The sequence below is a fragment of the Canis lupus genome, chromosome 17 (assembly GCF_048164855.1).
Source record: "Canis lupus baileyi chromosome 17, mCanLup2.hap1, whole genome shotgun sequence".
NCBI lineage: Eukaryota > Metazoa > Chordata > Mammalia > Carnivora > Canidae > Canis > Canis lupus.
This window is the reverse complement of record NC_132854.1, coordinates 54,041,908-54,069,440: the sequence shown is the minus strand read 5'-3', so window position 1 is coordinate 54,069,440 and position 27,533 is coordinate 54,041,908. Positions and strand designations below refer to the sequence as shown.

The window sequence follows — 27,533 nt, the reverse complement described above, 5'->3', positions numbered from 1 at the left end:
ATCATTATCATAGACTCACTTCTCAAGTCACCTTTTTTGTCTTCCAGGGAAGTGAACCTATTTTGTTGGACTTTTTTCTATGAAATTGTATAATCCAAATATTTACTTACCCTCACAAGTTCTTTTCTGAATCTCTAAAGATCTCTACAGTCCACTTAGGTTTAGGAGTCCAGACCGATTGAAGGAGCATTAAAAATCATCAGGGTTTCTCAGTGGGGGCCCATTATTGACATTTCGAGGGGTGCAGTTATTTTTGATGCAAGATTGCCCTGTGGATTTTAGAATGGGCAATAGCCCTGGTTTCCAAGAACCAAAGACAAGTAGCTCCCTCATCCCCAGTCATTGTGGTAGATAACCAGAGTCAGACCTCCTTCACATCTGCCTGCAGAGGACCAGGGAAGACCTTGGAACTGAGGATGCTGAAACTTAGCAAGAGTTGAGCGAAGGGTACCGGGCTGGGCCGGGACTCCAGTTTTTAATACTGTGTACCATTCTCTTCCCACTCGATCGTACTTCTACTCTGGGCTCACATGTATTTCTCAGCTTTCCAGGAACATAGTAACATGCATATATGAATACTCTTTTGGAGAATCAGAATTTCTGGTTTGGTGTTTAAAGGAAAACATGGTTGTTTGATATGGGAACATTGGTGATGGGAAAGATAGTATCAGAGCTCAGTGCAGGAAAACAGCAAAGAGAGGACAGCTCTAAGAATTTAGGGGAAAGAGAGGAACTAGACCCCAAAGAAAATAGTGGGGTTGATGTTGCAAATGTATTAGCTCAGTCACCCGGGGGAGAAAGAGAGAGAGAGAGAGAAAAGCTGACATCTGAGGGAAGATTGAAAAGGATAAGTAACAAAGGAATCATTTCTTCACTTGCTTTTCACCGTCCACCCTAGTTCCAGCTCCCTACTCCATGTCACGGCCTTCCTCAGAAATTCGAGGATCAGTTTTGGGGAACTTAAAGGGCTCTTGATTGCAGCTGAAACTCTCCCTCCCTTCAATCCAATATCCCTTGGCTCACCCACCCTCCATCAACGTTTCTCCCTTCTCGAACCTCCCTTAATGATGGCTCCGACTTCATGCTTCAAGCAGAGAATGGGAAAACGACTTGATGACTTTTATCTTTCTGGATCCCTCCAAGGTCCCAAGGAGAGTTGTAAATTAAAAGAATGTAAAAACAATTGAGCTTCAGGAAATTTCTCCCACAGAAGGTCTGTTAAGGCTGTGATTTCTTGGGGCCCCTGGGTGGCTCAGTTGGCCAAGCATCTGACTCTTGATTTCAGCTCAGGTCATGAACTCAGGGTGGTGAGATCGAGCCCCTCATCGGGCTCTGTGTTCGGCAGAGTCTGCTTGAGATTCTCTCTCTCCCTCTCCCTTTGCCCCTCCCCCCATTCACTCGCTCTCGCGCTCTCTCTAAAATAAATAAAATCTTAAAATAAAGAAAGCACATCCTAGAAATATATTGTAATATGTAATATGTAGAGCTCTCTTTCTCAAATTTTCTTTTAAAAGGCTCTGATTTCTTGAGACATTTACCGTAATAGAGGGACCTTTCCATAGAAAAATAAATTCTCATTCACTATGATTTTTTTTAATTTAGCATAAGAAATCATTGAATTCCCTACTACAGAGGTTACTTATTAACGAAATGAGAATTCATCACTTACAGATATAATTCTAAGTAGGAGTATCTGGGTTGTTATAATAGATGATACTTAATAAATATCTGCCTTAGCTTCTATAAAATACACGTGGGAAGTGTAGAGTTGAAAATAGGGACTGGACAAGAGGACTCTGTTTTCTAGTAAAATGAAGAATCCCACATGAGAAGATTAAAATACCTAAAGAGGCTTACATGCATGAAGAGAGAAATAATAACAGCAAAGGCTTCCCTCATTTAACTATTGAAAGCTTTATGACTGAGTTCCTCAGTCAGATTTTTTTAAACATGGTGATTTTCCTGTTCTGTCGTCTTTGTGCATGAGACACCAAGTCATATTTGACTTCTCAGAGTTTCTCATTTCCTGAAATGCACTACTAGCTCTATAAACATGGAAGAATAAATATTAGCTTTATGAGACCATGTTCCTCTACTAGCTAAAAAATAGCATATAATAAAAAAAAACAAGGATGTAATATTGAAAATTATAGGTCAATATGCCCTCTTATTGTGGGTATATATCTAATCCTCATGCATGGAGACTACTTTTTCAGAAAAATGTGTACTGTGTAATACCACTTGTGTCTGTGATATATTTTCAATATTTAACAATATATCTCGTGACTCTTGCCTCACTAGTGAAACATTTCAGGCTTATTTACCATTATGATTTAAGTAAAAAAAAACCTCTCTGGCTCCTTGCTATTAATTCTAAGAATGCAAATGGTCCAAAGTTAATGAAATGTTAGTCAGTTTCCTTCCTGCTAGAGTGCCTCAGTACCCTGTGCGCTCCTTGGAATTACATTCGAAAAATGCTTAATGGCAATTTTGAAAGGAAAGGAAGTCTTTGTGATGGGTTAAAAAAAAGAAGTCAAGTGTGGTCATGAACAGCTAATCAATACTTTAAATGTGCAAATTGTTATTCCAAAATCCAAACTCTAATTATACATTTTTAGCAGCAATGAAAATGTGGCATCCATTAACCATCCCTTAAACCTCACATCCACACCCCATAAGGAAGAAAAGAGTGACTTACATGGATAGTGTATGATTGAAATGCTCTTTTAAAGCTAGAGGATTCAATATAATTATGTTCAGATAATTCACTTCCATCTGGAAATTACCATCCATTTGCCAAAAGTGCCACTGACTTATCATATCAAGGACAGTCTTTTCTTCTACATTAACTCTCCATTGTTCCTCTTGCTAAAGATGGAAAATAATCAGCCTTGTATATTCTAGGCTCAAAAGTAAGAAAATTGGACTTACTAGAATAGTTCATTCTAATTGCCTAAATGTCTACAGCATCTTTCTTTTAAACCACAAATTTTTTTAAATACATTTTTACTATGAAATGGTTTAAACCTATAGAAAATAAAAAAGCCTATGTATCCACCCCCATATTTTAACATTTATATTATCATTTTTGCTTTGGGTCTTGGTGGTTTTTGTTGTTGTTGTCTCTGAGTTTTAAAGCTAAAATATTTTCCATCCTTCCTGTTCATCCATTCCCAGAGGTAATATTAACTCTTATAAAATTGTATATTATTCCATTTATATTATATAATATTATGTATTACTGGTTAGGAAGTACAGATGTAGACATAATAGATATATATCCATAACTAATATAAATCTGAATATGGATAAATATATGGAACATTATTTTTAAATGGGTAAGATCATACTGAATTTGTAGCTTTACAACTTGTTTTTCCTCACCATTGTTCTTTTTTTAAGGTTCTCTGTTAATATATGGACATGGGCTTATTCTTAGTAGTTGATTATTGTGTTGTCTCCTAAATAAAGTATATCTGTCTTCTCATAACAGAGCATTTACCAGTCTTCATTTTTTACCTCTTTATTATTCACAGTAGATATACAGGTTTCCTATGTGGTATGGCTGCATCCTGCCTGCCACAGAATAGGCACGTGAGAAGTATTTGTCCTTTAAATTCTACTACAAAACCTTTTCTTCCTTCTTGTCAGCAAAATTTTCTATCTTGTTCTGTGCCTTCATCCTTACCTCTTGATTATTCTGATGGGCATTTTCCAATGTGGATTCACCGGTTCCATCTCACTCAAGGATAAATTTGTAAACAGTGAGAAAACACAGAAGAAATAGAGCAAAGGCAAAGAGAGAGTGAAAGAAGGAAGAAGGGATTGCTTCCAGCCCTTAGACTCTGAGGTTCAGTTGGCATCCATGAGAGATAGTATTTAAAGTACATTTGCACAATTTTTTACACTCCACCATTCAGAGGTCATCTCGTCTTGGAGGCCTTTTCTTTTCCATTGGACCAAGCAAAAGCATTTCATTTTGTCTCTTTGTTTCATAACAACATTAGAAAAATGTGATTTAAAAAAATTTAGATATAATGTTAAAAAATAAAAACTTCAAGATCTAAAGGTAAATATTTAATGTCTGGTGCCTTTGAAAAAAGTATACTATCAAAAATCCTCAAAAGAATATATATTTGTACTTTTGTAGTAGATTTTAGGGTTGTTTTGTGAGTGTTTTCCCTAGCACATGCTAAATAAATCTTTGTTGAATGGTCGAATGAATAAACAAGGTAATAAATATTTGTAGAGGCTATAGTAATAAATATTTGTAGAGGTTATGTGGTCATTTGACTCGGAGGTATTTTAACCTTCCTAGTAATCATCTTTCATCTACTAGAACACTTAACTTCAACATTTCAACCTCCTGTGATTGAAAACTGAGGTGTAAAAACAAACGAAAGGTCGGAGTTAACTGAGAGAATGAATTTTCGAGAGTTATTAGAATTAAAGTCTCTGTTTCAGGTTCGTAGATTATTCAAGGCTGTAGAAACAAGTGTCTACTCTTAAAAGTTCAAGAACTGTATGGATTAGAGCTTAGACTGCTTTCATATTCTGTTCCATTTTGTTATTCTAAGAGGTTAAAGCTCTTTTTTTTTTTTTTTTTTTTTGGTCAATCATGTTTTTGTATGTGACTGCGGGCTGACCCAGTTGACACCACTAAAAAAAAATGCAACTTTGAAAAATTCAAGAGTAAAAGCAATTATTTCTAGAATTGACAGAACCTTTTCTGGGTTCAATTCTCACCCTTTTAATTATTTATCCCCTTCAAGATGCTGGAAATTATTATACCGTAAATTATCTTACCACTTGCCAAATGTAATTTTCTATATAAAAAGATTAATAAGTATTGAGAATTTCCTTTCGTCTCCCTGGCAAGCAATGCTGTGGTCTTTTCTGAAAGTCAAGTCTGTATGGTTTTTTTTCCCCCCTTAGCCTTTATTTTCCACTATATTTGTTGGAGCTCTACTAAGCTAAAATTTGGGCCAACTTTAGTTTTCAGCAGACTTTTATAACTGAGTCTAAGTCTTCAGGATATAGAGTTGCTGTCAGAAATTCTTTCACACATTACCTATAGTCGCTCTGCTGCTGGGCTTCACCATAACACGTAGGCTTTCCTGTATGTCTGGAACCAGCAGGGAAATGCTTTCAATCATAACTCATGTATGCTTTTAAGTAGAACTTGTTCTGATAGTACAAATATTCCCAATATGAAGTCATAGGGCTATTTTCAACATTAAAGTATGATTTTTATCAGCACCCACTGTAATGATAGATCTGCAGATGGCCCCAGGTTCTCATTTGGCATATTTGTTAATAAGTATAGTGAAATTCCAACAAATCATACACTCTTCACTTCAGCAGATTATCCTTTAGAAAATAAAATACCTACTCTGCTCATCTATCTGCCTCCGAGGTGTTGCACTGGGACTCAGCTCAAATTGCCACCAGATCTGTAGACTTCCTTGCCTTCCTCTTGAGGCTTATTCTCCCAGGAGCTGGACAGCAGGGTTCTGATACCATCCAAGACGGAACTGCAGAAGAAAATGAGGAGATCTGTCCAGTAGTAATAGGCCTGCTGTCATTCCTTTATATTTCTTTTCCTTTTCTTTAAATCAGAGTCCTTAGAATTTTTTTTAAGGAAAAGAAATAACCAGGCCACCAATCCAATGATGTTGGATTGTAAACTTTTCAAATATAATTTGAGAAAGTGTTAAAGTTTGAAATGAAATGGAGAAGAGTAAAAAAGTCTGGGTTCTGATTTAGATTCGAGGACCAGCAAGTTCATTTTGAGTAAATTGAAACCTAAATTTGGATTCTTTAGTATAGAAAAAACAATGCAAAACATAAAGATAAGTAATGCATCATTCCTGAAAGTGTTGAAAACAAAATCAGATTAACAAGTCTAGGCAGAAAACAAAACCAATAAGGGTTAGGAACCCAGAAAAATTGTAAATTTCAAGTATGCTCTTACTACTTGAGATATAGACATAAATAATTAAAGAGGACAAAGAATTTCAAGGTTGTTTGTGAAAGAGACAAAATAAACATGGGGGAAAGCTCCCTAATTTGGGTGAACCAGAGAGAGCTCACTTGTTGGAATTACGTGATGTTTAATCTCAAGGATAGTTATATTCTCTCAAACACAGTAGTAACTACAGTAGTAAAAACAACAACAAAACCCTCTCCATCCTGCTTCATGAATCCCTAACTTCTTCCTAATAATTTTATTCTAAGATGATGCACACTGGGAGGAATTACAAAAGTTTGGCCTTTTACCATCCTAAACCATGTATATTAATTTAGAAAACAGTAGATTAACCTAAAGTCAGCAGTAAATTTTGAGTATACATCTCCTAATATACTTGCCCAATAAATATATTACTATTTAAAGCAAAACGATATTTTAAAATTACAAGTGTATTGGCGGTGAAATCCAGAAAGAGGATTTCCAAGTGACTATTTTCATTTACATAGAACATTTTATTTCCCCTGAACAGTAAGGTTTCACTCGAGGGAAAGAATAATAAGACATTAAAGCACAGGGCAGCTAACTCCCAGCTCATGTCTCCACTCAAGAAAGAGGTCATAGAGTATGGACATCCCAGCCCTCCAGCCCAGGAGAGATAAGTGGGAGGAAAAGATAAGAGAGGAGAGGTGATTGCCAACCAGCTTCCTCTTCCCTATTATCCCAGAATTTGGCATGCAGCCTGTGTCTCTTTAATTTTATCTTTAGCTTCTATTGATAGCATAGGGTGTGTGTGTGTGTGTGCGCGCGCGCGCGCCCACACAACAGAGGTAGGAGAGGGAGTTCCTTTTCAAATAGACACGAGGGAACAACATATTTTTATGAGAAAGACATTTTTCTAAATTCTTCCCTGAAAGTATAAACATTTGAATAAATACTATAGGCAAAAGTTTTCCAGATTAAAAAGTCTGAGACCATTTCCATTCATTTGAAATGTTTCACACACACAAAGGAGTGCTATTTACTGAACAATGCCATCACTGTTAGAAATTCCATCCCAAATTTTAGCAGAGAAAGTATAAATCCTAAAATAAAGATGAGTTGAGGGAATGGAATGTACTTTTCCTGTCATTTAAGAGAATTTCCTTTGTTGTTTTAAAATCCTGGGTAAAAATCCATTAATCACAGTTTCTTGGAATTATCATAAGTATATATATTTGACAAACCCCGAAACAGCGGTCATAATAAGATGAAACAATTTTCAACATTCTAGAGGTCAGTTTTCTTATTAGAAACATTACTAAATTTCAGTTTAACAAAAGATATCACATTAAGAAATTCCACTTGCAGGGCACCTGGGTGGCTTAATGGTTGAGCGTCTGCCTTTGGCTCAGGTCATGATCCCGGGGTCCTGGGATCGAGTCCTGCATTCAGCTCCCCACAGGAAGCCTACTTCTCCCTCTACCTGTGTCTCTGTCCTGTCTCTGTGTCTCTCGGGAATAAAATAAAATCTTAAAAGAATATTCCACTTGCATTTATAATATGCATTTATAAAAATGATATTTATAAGCACTATAGAAAATATCATTTATAAAAACGTATCTTTGCTTATGCACTTCCCAGGAAGGTAGGATATAACCCACATAAACTATACCTTCTTTTCTGCCTGAGAATTTCTGTCACTCATGAAAACATGTGATTGCTTCATCTATTGATTAAAAATGCTAAAATTGTATTTTTAAAGCAAATACTGAAAAAGGAGGTAGTGGGGTGTAAATAGCACTATTTTCTTATTTTACTGCACTTAGAACTTTTTTTTCTAAGAGGGCAAGGCATAGAACTGTGCCGAAAGTAGGCTGTGATTTAAGTGTTTGCTGAACAAATAAATAAGAAAATTAATTAAAAGTGGCCTACAAGGGTGAATTTCCAAAAACCCCATGACTTCAGTGGGCTAAATACCAGATGGGAAGGGTTTGGGAGACATAATGCTACATTTTCTCGTTTTACGCTTCCTCTCCAAGGACTCACTCTATTTATTGCTGTGGCATCTGGCAGGCTTTCTTTTCTGGGCCCAGCATGCTTCATGCCGTGTGTTAGCATTTTCCTGGAATGAAAGTCAAGGAAATACCATTTCTAAAAATACGCTTTATGGGTTTTCAAAAATATAGTATTTCCTTTCTACTAGCTCATTCACTTTGAGGTCCTAATAAATGACATTCATGCATAAGAAAAAATCACAGTGAATCTGACTTTATCTATGCAACAAGCGTCACTATTGGTTTCATGAAATCTGCAAACATTGTCCTCCTCTTCTGTTTTTGAGACATTTTATTTTTGTGCGTTTATGGCCACAGGCACTCCATGCTCACTAAAAATAGTAGCTAAAACATTTACTCAGTGCTTATTTGTCCCAGGAACTGTTCTTTATGTATATCGGCAACTATAGTCCTTTCACAATCCTGTATAGAAAGTATTATTTATTGCTTACATTTTAGAAATAAGGAAATTTAGGCTTAGACTATTTAAATAGTTTGCCAAATTCACATGGCTAATATCTTAGAAAAAGAAGAAAGCTTGCTTTCTTCTTTTTTCTTTTGATGTTTTAATTCATTTATTATTTATTGTGAAAGACTCCAATTTTAACGATTTTTTCTTTTGCAACATTTTATTATGAAAATGTTTAACTGTAAAGAAAAGTTGAAAGAAGTTTATAAGGAACACCCATATACCCACCACTACCATTCCATCCCTCTTAGCCATCCACGAACCCATCTTATTTTGGGACAAATTTTAATAAGTTGTAGACATCGCTACCATTTTCCCTCCCAAATACTTTAGCTTATATATCATTACTCGAATTCAAAGTTTATGATTTTTTATAATTCTTTTTTTAGGCAAAATATGTATTTATATAAAACACACAGATCTCAAGTATACATTTCCATGAGTTCTGACAAATGCCGACAGATACCAGTGCTACTCAGATCTGCATCGCTCAGAAAACTCCCTCCTACCCCTTCTCGGCAACTCCCCAGCCCTCTTCAACCACCCAGAGTAAATCCCTTCTGGTTCTAGAACTTCATGTACACAGAATCATGCACCACATACCCTTCTAGGTTAGGTTTCTTTCACACAGTATTACATTTCTGAGACATCTCTCTCCCCATGTTTATCTGTGCATTTCTAATACCTGCTGACTGATCACATATTCTATACATACTCCATAGCTCGTTGATCCACTCTTCTATGGACAGACACCTTTACTCTTTGCAGGTTTTTGACTCTTATAAATGAAGTTATTATGAACATTCCCGAGCAAGTCTTTTGTAAACATAGGCTCTCATTTCCATTAGGTCAATATCAGAGAGTAGAATTTAAGTCAGAATAGATATATATTAAGTTTTACAAGAAATTTCCAGGTCTTTGTCCAAAGTCGGTTGCACCATTTTACATCCCCACAAGCAATATATGATAGTCTTAGTTGTTCCACATCCTTCATAATATTTGGTGTTGTCAGTGTTTTGAATTTTAACCACTCTGGTGGGTTTTTAGTGGTCCTTTCTTGTTAACTAATATGTATTTTTCTTGATGACTCATATATGGAAACCTTTATGTGCTTATTGGGCATTCATACATTTTCCCTTATAAAGTGTCTATTAAATTGTTTTCTCATCTCTATATTGGGTTGTTTGTATTTTTATTTTTGAGGTTTACCATATATACAAAATCAGATACATGCTTCGTAACTATTTCTTAACTCCACTCTGTGGCTTGCCTATTCGTTCTCTCAAGTGATATCTTTTGATGAGCAGAAGTTTTAATTTGGGGGGTTGTAATTTATTGGTGTTTTTCTTTCTTGGATATTGTTTTTTGGATCCTAAAATAACTTAATCCCCAAGGCAAATAAATAATAAATTCTTATGGCTTCCTTAAAGAACTTCATAGGTTTAGCTTTTATGTTAAGATTTATGATCCATATTGAATTACCTTTTGTGTATTATGTGAGGTCAGGGTTGGGTTTATTATTTTCTATATTATAGAATATTAAATTCTTCTAACCCCATTTGTTGAAAAGGCTTTCCTTTCCCTAATGAAATGAATGCCTTAATACTATTTTCAGAAATCAAGTGACCATATAAGCGTATATCTATCTCTGAGCTTTCTACTCCGTCCATTGATTTTGTTGCCCTTTATGCTAGTACCACACTGTATTGTTTACCATAGCTCTATAGTAAGTCTTCAAGGCAAATAGTGCAAGCCTTCCATCTTTATTATTCTTTTACAATATTGTAAAAGAATAATTTTACAATAGTTCTTCTAGTTCTTCTGAAATTTTACATACATCTTAGAATTAGCTTGCCAGTTTCTAAAAATAATCAGCTTCGTGGGGTTGTGATTGGGAATATGTTGAATCTAAGTCTTAATTTGGGAAGAATTAAATGTCATCAATAGTGAGCCTTCCAGTATATAAGCATACATTCTTTCTCTATTTACATAGGTCTTCTTTAATATTTCTCAGCAATATTTTATAGTTTTTAGTGTAAAATTCTTATATGCTTCTAATTTCATGCTACTAAGAATCTTATGTGTCTTTAATATTTTAGGTGAAATTTTAGTGTTTTATCTCCTAATTGCTTACTACTAATATATAAAACTAGTATTATTCTGATACCAAAATCAAACAACTAGTAGAAAGCTACAAATACTCTTTATGAATATAAGACAAAAAATCTTTGATATAGTACTATCACATAAAATAAAACAACGTGTAAGGAAAATTATACAACTATGGCCAAGTGGGGTTTATCTCACGAATGCAAAGCTAGTATAACATTCAAAAATGAATCATTGTGAGATACCATAATAATAGAAAAAAAGGCAAAAACAATGTAATCATCCCAATAGAACCAGAAAGAATATTTTACCAAATACCTTTTGTGATAAAACTATTCAATAAACTAGAAATATAAAGAAACTTTCTCAACATGATAGAGGAGATCTATGAAAAACCCACAGTGAACATCATACTTATTGGTGAAAGACTGAAAAAGTTTCCTGCCTAAGATGAGAAACAAGACAAGGATATCTGCTCTTGCTGCTTCTATTCAATAATATACTGGAGGTTTTTGCCAAGACAGGCGGAAAGAAAAGAAATAAAGAGCATCCATATTGAAAAAAAACAAATAAAAGAATTCTATATATGAATGGCACAGTCCTATATAGACAAAATCCTAAGAAATTCACATACACACAAAACAATTGGGGCTAATGAATGAGTTCAGAAGGGCTGCAAGTTAGATCACTATACAAACATCAGTTATATTTCTATATATCAGCAATAAACAATCTAAAAGTGAAATTAAGAAAACAGCTCCATTTAAAATAGCATCAAAAATAACAAAATGCTTAGGAATAACTGTAAGAAAAGAAGCATAATACATGGACAGTGAACACTAAAGTATTGTTGAAAAAAATTAAAGATGACCTAAATAAGTGGAGAGACACTACATGTTAATTGAAGACTTATGTTTTTAAGATGGCAATCTATGAATGTATGAATATAACACAAAATACAATCTACATTATATAGATAATAATCTATATTTTATAGATGATAATATAATCATATTCTCCCCAACTTTATTTACAGATTCAAAGCAATCCCTAGTCTCAGCTGGATTTTTTTTTAAAGATTTTATTTATTTATTCATGAGAGACAAAGAGAGAGAGAGAGACACAGAGACACAGGCCAGAGGAAGAAGCAGGCTCCATGCAGGGAGCCCAACGTGGAACTTGATCCCGGACGTTGGGATCATGCCCTGAGTCAAAGACAGACGCTCAACCGCTGAGCCACCCAGGTGCCCCTCAGCTGGCTTTTTAAAAGAAATTTATAAGAGGATTCTAAACTTTCTATGAAATAAGGAGATTCAGAATAGCCAAAACAATCTTGCAAAAGCATAGTGTTGGAAAACTCACTCTAATTTTAAAGCTTACTACAAAACTACAATAATCAAGACTATATGGTACCAGCAGATGGATAGACAGATGGATCAATGGAATAGAATTGAGGGTTCAGAAATAAACCCATATATCTATGGTCAATTGATTTATTGGAATGGTGCCCAGACCGTTGAATGGGGGAATAGAAGTATTTTCAACAAATAGTACTTGCTGGGACAACTAGGTTTTCACATTCAAAACAATGAACTTGGACTGTTGTTTACTCCATAAACAAAAATTAACTAAAAAATGAATCAAAGATTTAAGTGTAAAAGCTAAAACCATAAAACTTTTATAAGGATATATAAGTATAAATCTTCATGACCTTGGATTAGGCAGTAGTTTCTTAGATATAACACTAGAAGCATAAACAACAAAAGAAAAAGATAAATTGGCCTTCATCAAAATTAAAAACTTTTGCTCTTCAAAGGACACTATTAAGAAAGTGAAAAGATGGGCAGCCTGGGTGGCTCAGCGGTTTGGCGCCTGCCTTCGGCCCAGGGCGTGATCCTGGAGTCCCAGGATCAAGTCCCACGTCGGGCTCCCTGCATGGAGCCTGCTTCTCCACTGCCTGTGTCTGTGTCTCTGCCTCTCTCTGCGTCTCTCATGAATAAATAAATAAAATCTTTAAAAAAAAAAGTGAAAAGAAAAAAAAAGTGAAAAGAAAACCTGCAAGATGGGAAGAAATACTTGCAAATTCTATACATGGTAAAGGTCTAGTGTCTAGAGCATATAAAGAACTCTTACAACTCAACAATAAAAAGACAAATAATCCAACTTAAAAATGGGAAAAATTGTTGAACAGACATTTCTCCAAAGAAGATACACAAATGGCAAATAAGCAATGAAAAGATGCTCAACATCATTAGTAATTATGAAAACCACAGTAAAAAAAGCACTTGATACCCACTTGGATTACTACAACAAAAAAGACAGATGATAGTAAATGTTGGTGAGGATGTAGAGATTTGGAACCTAACTCATTTTCATGGGAATGTAAAAGGAATGCAACCACTTAGGAACAGAGTTGGCATTTCTTCAAGAAGTTATTCATAGAATTACCATTTGATCTTGTAGTTCTCCTCTCAGGTATAGATACCCAAGAGAATTGAAAATATACATTCACACAAAAGCTTGTACACAGATGTTCATAACACTATTATTCCTAATAGCCAGAAGTATAGAAAATCCAAACAGCTAATGAGTGGATAAACAAAATGTGGCATATACATGCAAGGGAATAGTATTCAGCCAAAAACGGGAATGAAATACAGACAAATGCTGCAATGTGGATGAACCTTGTAAACAGAATGCCAAGGGAAAGAAGCCAGACACAAAAGACTGCATATTATATTAATTCCCTTTATAGGAAATGTTCAGACTAGGCAACTTCATGGAGACAGGAAGTAGATGAGTGGTTATCAGGCACTTGAGGGAGTGAAGAGTGAGTGCTAATGGTACAGGTTTCCTTTTTGGGTGATGAAAATATTCTGAAATTAGTTAAGGGTAACAGATGCACAGCTTTGTAAATATACCAAAAACCATTGTACTGTACACTTTATCAGGGTGAAATATATAGCATGTGAATTATATCTCAGTATAAAAATTAAACTGTGCCCTGTGATTTAACAAACTTAATAGCCATAATTATTGTTTAGTAGATTTCATAGGATTTTTAAAATATAAACTGTGCAGACAGGGACAGTTTTGTCTCTTTCCAATGTTTATGCTCTATTTCTTTTTCTTACTTTGTTGTAGTGGTTCAAACCTCCTTGAACAGAAATGCTGAGGTTGGGCATCCTTGCCTTCCTTCTGACTTTCTGAGGCCTCTTTTATTGCATTAAAAATTGAGTAAGATCTTAGCTGTAGGATTTTTCAGAGATGCATTTTATCAGATTGGAAAAGTTCTTTTCTGTTCCCAATTGGTTAGTGTTTTATCATAAATGGGTGTTTAACTTTTTCAGGAGTTTTTTTTCTTCATCCATTAAGTGTCTCATATGGTTTTTCTCTTTTATTCTTGAATCTTTCACTTTAACTTATACCTGATACCAATGAAATAGACCCTGAAATAGTGAAATAGAGGATTCCACGGGAGATTTTCAGGACTAGAGCTACCTGTGGCAATCCACATTCCTTTGGCTAGACCTAGTGACATTTACACCTAAATGCAAAGGTTAGTGGGAATTGTAGTCCTTCTGTGTGCCTAGAAGAAACATGAAATGATTTGGTGAAAACAAAACAATTACAGTGATGATGATTAAAAAAAATAGTGCTATTATATTTATGTAGCCATATATACTATTTAATTCAAAAATCCTTTTCACTTTCTGTTCTTTGTGTTAGAATTCGGAATGTATCTGTCAATATTCAGGTAGGATAGGCTGTTGCCACTGATCTTCTATTCTTTGTTCTTCATACATTTCTGCCTTTTCATCCGGTTCCAAAGTCTGCCATTTTCCTTTTTGGGCTCAAGACCCTGAAATTCACTTCTACAGCTTCAACAACTCTCTTGAAATCCAGACCTCATTCCAGGAAGCCTTTGAATCATGTCCACATGGATATTCCACTTAAAATACCCCAGACTTAGTCATTTCCTTCCCAAACCCTTTCTTCCCAGTGTCTTTTCTAACCCAGATAAAAGCACACTGTGCACCCTATTATTTAATCCACGTTCATCTCTGACCTCTCTTTCTCACTTTCCACATCTAATCACTTCTATGCATGAATCTTCTAAAATCTCTCTCAAACTGATTCCCTCTTCTGCATTTCCATAGCTATGGCAGGTCTGCCCCCCTGACCCCCATGTGGAGAATCACGGCATCCTTCCCTCACGGCTCAGCCCCACTTTGAGCCATCTCCCACTCATCACAGGACAGTGTTTCTAAAAATACAAATATAATCATGGTACTTTTTACATTAAATAATTTAATAACTTTCTCCTACCATGCGTATTTTTGGGCCTTTTTTCCTCTTAAAGTAGTGGAAATCTGTCTTTAAAAGAAGGTTCAAATTCTGGAATTGAACAAAAAAGGAAATGGATGGTGAGAGCCAGGTTTCTCCCTGCTGGGGCTTTTGCAGATTAGGAAGGAGGGAAGGCTGGAACCAACCCCTTGGTGCTGGATCAGAGTTGGACATGTCAAGTATGAACTCATGTTTAGCCTAATATACATACAGACAGACAGATATAGGAACAGTTGGAGCTTTGTGTGTATGTCTACCTGGGCTTGAAGGTATGCATACATCTCCTAGCTCTTCCTGCTGCCAGAGTCCAGGGGCAGTGCTACCCCAGGAGTAGCTGGCACACCAGTTCCTGTGTGCCTAGAAGAAACAGGAAATTATTTAGAAAAACTGATTTCCAAACATCACCCTCTAATAAAAGGAACTAGGAATGTTTGAGGAAATGGCTGGTTCTAGGGATGAGGCAATAAAAATACAATATAAACCTGGAGCATTTGGTATTCCCTAAAGCAGTAAAAATACAATATAAACCTGGAGCATTTGGTATTCCCTAAAGCACAATTTTTTGTGCTCAAAAAAACAAAAGAATGGGGACATCTCTTTGTGCCAGATATTAAATGGACATAAGTTCCCAATGGCCAAAGCCTGAAGAATTTGAACAAGAAGATAGATAACATGGTATTGGATTACAGATGAAAGTTCAAAATGAATATATATGAGTTCATCCTAATATAAATAAGTGACTGAACAAATCAATAACTGGAAAAGAAGGGACAAACCTTCCTTATAAAATAATTGAACATGGGACGCCTGGCTCAGAGCATGATCCTGTGGTCTTGGGATCGAGTCCCACATCAGGCTCCCTGCATGGAGCCTGCTTCTCCCTCTGCCTACGTCTCTGCCTCTCTCTCTGTGTCTCTCATGAATAAATAAAATCTAAATAATAATAATAATAATTGCACATACCATAGGCAGATAGAGCTCCCTCTAGGAAGTAAAGTTTACTCTCATCTTTCGATGTGAGCTGAACTTAGTAACTGACTCCCAGGAACAGAATATGTGAAGAAGAGAAACAGTAGCTTTCCAGAGGAGAATCCTGGTAAACACTAGTGACCAAAGTGAGCGTCACAAGCAATGTCTTATTGATGTCCTATGCCTTCTGATACGACACGATGAAAAATGTACCTTATCTCTGCAGCATTGCTCCCCGAACCCAAAGCCCTAGGCTAGTCATGTGGAAAACAGTAGACAAACCCAAAGTGAAGGACTTTCTCTAAAATACCTGGCTAATATTTGCCGAGACCATCAAGGTCATGAGTAATGAGGAAAAACTGAGAAACCATTACACATCAGAAGGGATAAAGAGACATGACGACTAAATGCAATGTGGTGTCTTGGCCTGGATGCTAGAGCAGAGAAAGCACGTTAGTGGAAAACCTGGTGGGATAGGAACAAAGGCTGGAGTTTAGCTAATAGTGTAGCAGGGTTGGTTTCTCGGTTATGACAAAAGCACCACCGCAATATAAAAGGTGAGGCATTTATGGGAACTCTGTCTTATCTTTGCAACTTTTCTCTAAATCTAAAATTATTTCAAATTTTAAAAGTTACTTTAAAAATTAAGGCCTGATATAAAACAGATATGAGCAAGGCTGCTGTGGTTGAAAGCAGGACCCAGAGTCCTGACTCCCTGACCTCCCCCTCCCTCCACCCCTCCTTCCCACCTCCCTCCCTCCCTCCCTCCCTCCCTCCCCAGGACTCTAGGGTTGTCTGGCGGCTGTTCCAGGAACACCCACCTATAGATTAAACCCAAGCTCCTTGACGTGCCTTCCAGTGCCCTTTGTATTCTCACCCTTACCCACCTCTCTCTTCATCATCTGTTGACCTCTTGCCTCCTGTATTTATTTCCGTCATATATTCTGAAGGCAATTTCTTTCCTTCAAGCAGACCACGACCTTTGTGTTGATTTTGCCGGAGCTGTTCTTTCAGCTTAGAAGATTTTTCTCAAGTTTGTTCAGCTTCAGAATTTCCATTTTATGCCTTCTATGTCATCCTAGAATTCAGCTCAAGAGTCTTCTCCTCTCCAACGTCTCTAAGGGGAGGGAGGTCCTCTGGCAGTATTTCCACAATAACATGCCATCCGCTGTCCAGATGCCTACAGCTGTCTACGTGCCCACAGCTTCCCTCCAGTGCTTCACAAGCCCCCTGAGAGGATGTCATTCATTGCTTTGTGCCAAATATCAGGAACAGCCTAGGACACAGTAGGTATTCAGCACATGTCAAATAAATGGATAAGTGGATGGATGAACAGTAGCAAGGTTACTAAAACTAGGTGACTTCCTTTTTTGTGGAATTTTCATTTATTTGAATCTAGTTATCATAAAGCTACAAACTCAGCATTTCACTAGGCAAGTTGATTCTGGTTTCCCAGTGTAAAAGGCAAAGCCCTGGGTTTTGAGGGGTAAATAATAGCCTAATTCAACTAGTATGTCTATAAAAAAAATATTGAAGGAGTTTGGATTTTACTCCTTTAAATAACAACAATTCCACAAGGTGTGTATACCTTTCAGTAAATTAAATGGGTGCCATAATGTTGCTCTTTCCGTCTGCTGGTGTTTGAAGGAGTTGTCAGTAAAGCGAGCTGCGTACATTCATCTTCATTAGCCTTTTAAAGTGATACTTTTTGATGCAGGTGGGCCAGCTATTCTCAGGCACTCTAATTTGCCAATTATTGTACCCACGGATGAGGACAGATAGTGATTAGTTGCACATTTTGCTCACTGGGCAGCTTAATGTTCTTGTCACCTTACATTGAGTTTTAAACGTGCAAAGTACAAAGAACGTCAAATGCTTTTCTCAGACTTGGGGGTGGCAGAGAGGTCATAACTAGTAACTTGAGTTGCTTCAGGACACAGAAATTAAAGGGCCTGATTGATTAATAAGACAGCAAGAATATATGGCAGAAGCATATCAAGGAACACTGTGTGTGTGTGTGTGTGTGTGTGTATGCATGTGTGTGTCTATAAAGGCTTAGATGTATCTTTATTTTCTTTCACAAAAGCACTATTTGCTAGCTTATGGAATCTGAGTGCTTGTTGGTGACTTAGATTACTACCATGTAAGGAAAGGAAAAGAGAATGATAAGATCTTATTTACAAAATAGCATTCGACCTTAATAATTTCCTTCTTTGGTGTTACAGGCAACTGATGAATTATTGAAAACTACATCTGAAACTAATGATATACTACTATATGTTGGCAAATTGAATTTAAGTAAAAAAAAATTTCCTTCTTTAAGTAATCTCAGGCAACATAGGTTACCCAAAACACACAGTGAGATGCATCATTTTTTAACATAATGAATATTCACTACCTTATACTTTGGACAATTTGGCTCCAGCCATGCCTCACTACTGCCTTCTTTTAAAAAATTGCCCTAGAAAGGTAGGTAAAGTTCCCTTTGGAAAATCCAAAGCCATCCTGGCAGTTTCGTCTGCCGTTCTTTTGCTTAATTGTCTGGGAGTAAAGTTGACTTGTTTATGGGAACTAAACCTAGCACCACTATTAGCAGAAAAGATTACTTAATGGTATAAGAAGGCATGGGAAAATGTCAGGCACGTAGCATTCCAGACATAAACTTTATTTGCTACCCTCTTGAAGAATTTGTTTGCATATAATGTTGTTCACACCACTGATAACAGAAAATGTATTTAATAACTACTCAGAATTAATATGCTGTAGTATGCATGGCTGCCTAATTTAATTTATCTCTGATTAAGCCTATTATGTTTGAGATCACTTTACAGAAGAGATTTTTTTGCCAGCTGTAAGCTTATTTGAATTGTAATATAAGTTAATAATGTGTGAAATAACCAGTGGTGCCTACTTCTAAATGTTAATTTTGCCAACTGACTTCCTGAGATGATGCATACCCAGATCATTCATTGACATTTAGTTAAGATCTTGCTTGAAGACCAGATATTGGAATAAATAGGGAAAATTAGCTATTTTAGGAGGCGAAGACAAATGGAACAGGAGTGCTTTTGTTCTGAAGTCCAATGAAAAGGCCATTGCATTATTAAAGTAATTGAAAATCAGTGATTGATAATCACAGAAAGTGACAACTAATGCATAACTTTTGCATGAGTTCTGTTGTAACTGTATTCCTTCAACATTAAATAATCGTTTGATTATTTGCCATTGGGTGGATACAGTTGAAGGGTGGGAACCGCAAGAGTTTGACAATGACTGCTAGAGCATCTATTTTGATGTCTGGGCCATTAGGTCCCCTCAGTGGGCCTAGCAAGAGAGAAGGCAGGGACTTCTGCTACTGCTGTTTAGTGACGTGTTCTCCAGGCTGGTCTACGCCTGTCCCCAACCTGCCATTTCATCTGCCAGTCCAGTTCTCTTCTTCAGTGTCATGGGTGGTCATCGCCAAAAAGGTGGTTATGCCCCCACCCCCTGCTCAGCAGTTGGCCTCATATTGAGCTACGGGCATCCCTAGTATGGTTTGCACTGTGCAGGATGTGAATTATATCGTTCAAAAATATATTTGCATTATTTTATTTTATTTTTATTATATTTATATTTGCTTCTAACCTAACTCAAAAGTGTCTTTCTACCTACCAAAGGTAGGTAGAACTACTGTTTTTTTGTTTTTGTTTTTTGTTTTGTTTTTTTGCAACTTAATCTTTTTTTTCTTAAAGATTTTATTTTTTTTATTTATTCATGAAAGACACACACAGAGAGAGAGAGAGAGAGAGAGGCAAAGACACAGGCAGAGGGAGAAACAGGCTCCATGCAGGGAGCCTGACGTGGGACTCGATCCCAGGACTCCAGGATCATGCCCTGGGCTGAAGGCAGGCGCTAAACCACTGAGTGACCCAGGCTTCCCGCCTTTCCTAGTTCTAACTAAAATGCTACCAGCCCTCAAGGCCTTGTCTAAACCCTTCCTACCGCCCTGTGCAGATGTCCCAGCTGGTCCTGGCCATCGCCATTTCCTCTTTGAGCTCCTCTTGAGGTCGCTGGCTTCATCATTTAATTTTTTATGGTGCAAAATAATTTTATTTTCTTTTATTTGTAAAGATTTCTTTATTTATTTGAGAGAGAGCAGGAGCAGGGAAGGGCCAGAGGGAGAAGCAGATAGATACCCCACTGAGTATAGAGCCTCATTCAGAGCTCAATCCCAGGACCCTGAGATCATGACCTTCAGTAGCTCCATCATTTAGTCACGTTTCATGTGTCACACGGTGAGCTCCCCCATAGTGCCCAGTACAGCTTCTTGTGCACACCCACACATGCACACACAAGTCACAATTCTGATGGTCAGAATGAAAACATGACACGGCAGAAACTTAGGTATCATGATCCTCAGGGAAATAAATGTAAAGTCAGTTTGTGGGTTCTCATTTGTTTGAAATGTGAAATGGAAACTTGCATGTAGTATTTAAAAAGTCTGAGCTCATAAAGTAGATTTCCCATGCTCTTAACTAGACCTAGAGTTTGAATCTCAGAATGTATGCCAAGTAGTGTTGTTTAGCCCACGGTAACCTTAAAATCAGCAGGGGAATTTCAAATCTATATTCTAATGATTGTGACTCACCTTCAGATCAAATCAGAGAGTAATATCATTTTAAAAAGCTGAACCAGATGATTCTAGAAAGAAGCCAGAATTGAGAACCACTGGTGTAAAGGAAACTTAAAGGTCATTAAATTCATTCATCCATCTGGTGTCTGATTGCTTTCTACAGCTGTTTGGCAATGAAAGAAGAGAACTCCTAATAGGGGGATTAAAATTGCAACTTTCTGATGCAGGCATCCAAGCCTCTCTAAAGCTACAAACCAAGGTTGACCCACTGTCATGGTGTCCCAGAGACTGTCCTAGTCTTAGCCTAGAAAGCCCTACACAGTGGGGAAACCCATCAGATCCGGACAAACCAGGCTGATTGGCCACCCTACTACCAACACACTCAGTCTTTGGATTCTACAGTGTTGTTTTTTGATAAATTTCCATTTGAGAAGGAGGAAAAGTATGCTTCTGAGGCAGGGTATTTAATGAAAAGATAGAAATAATTAGAACACGTTAAAACCTTAGCAGCCTTGAGGGGAAAGAGACATATCAAGAGAAAAAAGGAAAAAAATAGCAACAGGTTATGTTAGAATTCCTGCAATTAAGATGAAGGGGGGGGGTTATTTCATGTAATTAATTAAAGAACATCAAAATATTCATTCACTTTTATCTCTGCTATGTAGATAAATTAAGAATGATTTTGTAATGTAAGAAGGCATTAATGAAAATCCCAAATTTGTAAATATAATCAACTCAGCTATAAGCTCCTTGAGGATAGTTATTTTTACAAGTAAGAAAACAAGGACTTAGTGAAGGCTACATGGAAAGTTAGCGATAAAGCATCTTGCTTCTGGACACTTTTTTCGTAGGTTCTTTGGTCTCTTTCCTGCTGTATATCCTATTTATTCCCAGCAACGTACAGCACAGCCCTTTCCTTTCGATAAAAGTAAATGTTGGTAGATAGAAGAAGTGAAAGTATTTTAGTAACAAATCATTTTAACAGTTTAATTTTTAATGGTAGCATTAAAAATTATGCCCATGAGTGCTCATTTAAATTTTATTTTGGTATCATGATGTAGTCCTGCAGCCTAAGGATTAATTTATCCCACAGTTATTTTCCATCCAGGTCATGTTGATCACTGAGCAGCCAGTCCGATCACTACACTGTTGATTCATTTCATTCACTGGTTGCCAAAATCGCCAGATGTGTCACAGTAATCTGACTATCTTCATAACCAAATCAAGTCCACTGAATTGGCAGCAGTTCAGTCGGTGCATTGGTGATCAGAGATATTGATGGTACCATGCAGATGAGATGTTAGCCTATACTTAGAAATTTCCTTGAAATCATGATAGACTTTCTCCCACTTGAAAAGTTATATGCTGCTGTAGAAGAAATCGTCAATAAATAAAACTTCTGACACATTATTTTTTCCTTTTTTCCTTAAGAACATTTGGCTGAGGTCATAACACTCAGGGAAACATTGTAGAATGGGAAGCTGCAGGTCAACTCATCATCCTTTCCAAAATATGTTAATAAGTAGCACCAGAAAAAAAATGTGGGGATGATCTGTAGGCAAATAAGTTTTTAATACGCCAGGTAGAACAAAACCAAAGTGGCACCTTAAATGGGAGAGATGAATACATATTCCCAAAATTACCTAACCATAGAACTCTTTATCATCAGTGTCTGGAGGAATTTCATCCAGCTTCTCAATTTTTCAGTTAAATAAACCGTGTCCCCAGAAGGTTTTAGAAACTGATCCAGAGTCAAGTATTTTCTTTAATTTTTTTCCAGGCCTCCTCTGTTTTCCCCCACTTTCAAATTGCTTTCCCTAATTGCCTGTAAGAATTTATCCCTATCATTCCTCAGTAATTCACAATGGACCAGTTTACGAGTGATGTGATGCCTAAGAATGGAAGTAAAAACTACTCACTTAGAAAAGATGTACTTCTTCTAGAAGTTAAAGGTTTCTTCCTATGCCCTGATTTTAAGAGCTTTTATTTATTGGGCACCTATACTATGACAGGCTCTTTATCCTCATAAAAACCTGCAAAATAGATAGTAATAGGTCTCTTTTCCTATTGGGGAGATTATGAGCTTTCTGAAGATCATACATTCAGTAAGTGGAAGAGTTCCGATTTAAAACAAGGTCAGTCTAATTACAGAGTCTTTCATCTTACCAAGCTCAAAGATATGATCACAGCTACATTAGAAGCATTGCTGTTAACAACATACTTACTTCCTTAAAAAAGTTATTGGCCCATAATTGAGTATGGCACGGTATAGACAGAATTACATAATTTCAGGTAGACAAATTTGAAAGAAATGTACTCAGAAAAAATAAAAATATATTAAAAGGATAACCAGTAAGCTGATATAAATTTATTCTGGGACTGAGGTAAGGAATATATATACAGTATACATTGGTATATACACATAAATATGCATTCTTAAGGCAAAAATAGATACTTTTTGGGGCAGTAAAAGGACAAGAACATAATTGGAAGATAATCTGGGCATATTATAGTGAGAATTTCTTATGTGGATTTTTTTGCTGGATATTCGTGGTTTTTATATGAATTTTGGGTACATGTTGTTGAAGGAATGAATGAATGGATGGAGTTTCACAGTAACATTTAGTGATTTCATTACTTGAATGCCTTCCAAGTGAGCGATCTGAGTGATCATTGTTTAGAGTTATCTTAATGGCAGATGACTTTCTGCAGTCTCTTCTGTTACTTAATGATCTTATGTAGCTTTTCTTAAAATAGTTATTTGGGCCAGTCATGTTACTATTTTTTTTAATTCTTTTCTTAATGTCTGTTCCTTTTAATAAGGCTGGCTGATGGTTTATCTATCTTATTAATTCTTTCAAAGAACCAACTCCTGGTTCTGTTGATCTGTTCCACAGTTCTTCTGGTCTCGATTTCGTTGAGTTCTGCTCGAATCTTTATTAACTCCCTTCTTCTCCTGGGTGTAGGATCTATTTGCTGTTTTTTCTCTAGCTCCTTTATGTGTAAGGTTAGTTTTTGTATTTGAGTTCTTTCCAGTTTTTGAATGGATGCTTGTATTGCGATGTATTTCCCCCTTAGGACTGCTTTTGCTGCATCCCAAAGATTTTGAACGGTTGTATCTTCATTCTCAAATGTCTGTTCCTTTCTCTTATTTTCTTCACCACTCTATCCGTCCATCTCTCCCTCCCTTCTTCCCTTCCTCCCTCTCTCCTGCCATTCCTTCTTCCCTCCCTTCTATCCTTCCTTCCTGTGTACTGAGAAATTGATGTGGCATCTGCCTCAAATTGATTATTGGTCCAAACTTCTGGAGCCAAGATAACAATGAGACTCTATAAAGATAAGTTCATAGAGGAGTTCAACTCACTTTGCATGACACTCCCTTGAAAATAATGGAGAGTTGAAATGATTTTGGCAACATCCTCCCTGAAAGTAGTTGTCAGTAGTTAGTAGTTCATTTGGGGTAACCTAAAATTACCTGGATAAATAAACTAGACCGCAGTAGAAATAACATAATAAGCACATAAAACCCAAGAAGAATTTATAAGACTGGACACTTGTGTTCTGTCAGATTGAACACACGCATTCATATTTTCTTATTCCAAAATCTCCCTGAAATTGTAGTAAAGAATTCCCCCAAAACTACAAAAAGATAAACAGAGAATTGGAGCAAGAGAGAGCAAGCCAAGGAGGATATGCTGCTAAGTAAGAGATGTCAGCAGATTTTGGGAAGATGGGACAGTGGTGGAGGAGGAGGAGCTGAGGTATACTGAGAGAAGCCTGCAGATTCATTCTGCAGGATCCTGGGGAGGCTTGGAAGGGCGTGAAGGTGAGACAAAAAAACACACACACACACAAAAACAAAACAAAACAAAACAAAAAGCAGGGATTAGTCAAGGTGTTACAGAATAGTTGGTGGAACATAGTATATGGAGTAATTAGACATTCTTTTTCTCCCTGCATCACACTTTCCCTACCAGTTCTCCAGCCATGCTGGATGCTAGAGGCATAGTCTTGGGCTAAAGTGAATCAGAGATGCTCTGAACTGAAGGAAATTAGGCCCAGGATGGAGACATGAAGCCAGGAGAATTAAATGAAACTCCATAGAGAGCGGGTTAGACCCTCCTGAACTATTCCATAGCATAGCTCCAGAGCACCCAGTACCAGGGACAGGCTCTTTAGGCAAGGGGTGAAAGGGTTTTCTAATCTAGAGAAAATTAACAACTCAAAAAAATGACCTTAATGGAGTTTGGAATTCCCAGAAAAATGGCTGGATTCTCCACCCAGTTACCCCACAATGATGCTTGCTAGACAATAAAAATACCCTGCCTGTCCCCCACACAGTGCTTCCAGTTAGTCTTGTAGGGACTCACTGCTCCAAAGTATGTATGTATGCATATGTGTGTGTGTGTGTGTATACACACACATGTGTCTTAAATATAAGTGAATATAAATGAAGAGGAAGAGGTATATTTGAATACAGCCCCAACATAAAAACTAGAATAAAATACAGAGATCAAAAGAGAGAAGTTGAGGGAGGGTGCTCAATATAAATATAGGTATCTCAGAAGTAGAAGAAAAACTATTAAAAATCTAAATATCTTTAGATAGATGAGAAGACAGTATTACATCCACTAAATAAAAAGAGAATCCTATTTAAAAAAAGGAGCAATTCAAAAATAAGAGCTCCTGATAATTAAACATACAGTGTGTGTGTATATATATATATATATATGGTATAGAAAATACCTTATAGGTATAGAAAATAAAGTCAAGTGAACTTTTAGGAAGTAGATTAATAGGCAGAGATAGACAGTAGAGGAAGAGGGAAAAGAAAGTAAGAAATGCAGTGGTTCAGTCCATGAGGTTCAGCATTTTACAATAGTAATTCCAGAAAGAGAAAACGGGGGAAAAAGGTGAGGAGACAAGTATTAGAAAATAATACAAATAATACAAGAAAAAATTTCAAAATGGAACAATAATAGGAATCTCAAGATATATGAAGGCTCCAGAACAACGGATTAAAAAAGATCCTCATTGAGATTCTTTAGTATGAGGTTTCAGAATACTCAGGATTACAGAGAAGATTCCAAAACCTTCCAGAGAAATAAAACAGGTCACACATAAAAGATCAGGAATGCCAATGACACCAGACTCCTCAAGCGCCACACTGGAAGCTAGAAGACAGCTTGGCCCTCAGAATGCTGAGGGAAATGACTCTTTGCTTAGAATTTAGTGACAAGCTTAACTAGCAAGCACAAGAGTAGAATTAAGACATTTTCAGACGCTGAAGGAAGGTCTCAATGAATTTACTTCCCATGTACCTTTTCTCAGGAAGCTACTAGAGAATGTGCTCTACAAAAATGAGGATGTAAACCAAGAAAGAGGAAGCCATGGGATCCAGGAAACGGGGGACCCAACACAGGCGAGAGGCGCAGGGATTTCGCAAGATGGTGTTAAAAAGAAGCCCCAGGACAACAGGTGGGCAGCTGGCCTGGGAAACCGCTAGACCAGATGGACTCGATGGGAGGCTCCTTGAGGGAAGAATAGATATGACAGGTTGACTGATGGCATTTATCATGAAAAAAATAATGGTCTTAATAGGACTTTTATAGTTCCTTTGGAAAGTTCAGGAGCAGTTGGTAATAGATGCACAAAAGGAAAAAAAAGACCACCAGGAAAAACTAAATATTGAACAAGATAAGAAGTGTTTTTCTTACATTATGTAGCTTGATAGTAAGCAATTATTATATGGTCATAACAATCTAAACCCAGAATTTTGATTTAACCCCAAATTGCTACTTTAACATACTGGAGAGAGAGGGGAGGAAGCTTGTCGGGAGGTGGTGATGGTATAAGGTTACCAAATTTTTCTTTGCCCACTAGTGAGACATAACATAATCTCTAAAAATGATAACGTGAAATATATCAGTATGTACACATTACTTAAATATATGGAATCAAATATCAGAATTGGAAGTTCAAAGTAGTTTTCTCTCCCATGGCAGGATTCAATCTCTTTGTGGGGAGGGATGGGTTAGTTACTGGTGAGTCTCTCTCCTCTGGACACGCCCATAGATTTATCAAACTGAGAGTAACTAACCGGGTGGGACAAGTGACATAGGGGATTGCTGTGTTGAGTGATAGGCCTTATAGCACTATAATAGTACTATTTGCTGTTTTAAACTATAGGTGTATGTTATTTTGAGAAGCGTTAAGTTGGTTTTAAAAATTACTGGAATTAGAAATAGAGGTTGTAAAACCAAAGTGTATACAACGCTCCCCCGCTCTCATACACCAAAACAAAACAAAACAGAAACAGAGATAGAAGCTGATGGTGCTTTTTTGGATATCTTTCAGGACTGATTTATTTATCCCACACCCTATAACAAAGTAGGGGCTTAGGCCCCTCTGCTGGTCTCACTCCGACTGACATTGCCTGGCATCTCCAGCCACACCCCACATTCAGTGTTTAAGCTCTACTGCACATTCCTCTATAACACCCGTACTTCCCCTCACCTGGGCCTTTGCTCACCTTCCACTCATATGTTATTCGCACACACACATACACACAATCACCCAGTCCCAGAGTCCCCTTGTTCCACTTTACCTGTTTTGTATTTTGCCTCAGATTCCTCTCTGAAGGGTCTTCGAGGGACCCTGGATCATAGCATTCTCTCTTTTGTTTTAATTCTTGTTGTATTGCTTTTGGTGCCACTTAACCACAATTGTGGTGTGTTTTTTGTTTTGTTGTGTGTTGTGGTGTTTGTACTCGTCCTGTCTTTGCTGAAAGGCTAGAAGGTGACAAGGGCAGGAGCCATATTGCACTGACATTTATTCCTCCTACAGAGCTTGCGGATTGCTGACATAATCCAGGTACTGCCTCAGATAATAATTGAATGAATAAATTAATCTTTCATTAAATGCGAAATCTGTTCAGTCATATGGCCCAGAGTTAAACATCTGCATCCACATAAATAAATATTACTGGAAGGTAAGGATTTTGTTTGTTTCTGTTTGAAGGAG

General features: G+C 36.9%; 1 protein-coding gene across 9 annotated transcripts in view; it reads left to right on the top strand.

The window, feature by feature from the left end:
* Positions 1 to 27,533, top strand: part of ENOX1 (ecto-NOX disulfide-thiol exchanger 1) — a 548,612-nt gene that overhangs the window by 274,919 nt on the left and 246,160 nt on the right. For 8 of the 9 annotated variants that reach the window (XM_072782960.1, XM_072782958.1, XM_072782961.1 and 5 more), the window contains one exon: positions 25,842 to 25,988. The exons of the other annotated variant lie outside the window; for it this stretch is intronic. In XM_072782960.1, coding sequence (XP_072639061.1) covers positions 25,901 to 25,988 — 88 coding nt within the window. In that variant the 5' untranslated portion in view covers positions 25,842 to 25,900. The remainder of the gene's footprint in view (positions 1 to 25,841; positions 25,989 to 27,533) is intronic. 9 annotated transcript variants of the gene reach the window in all.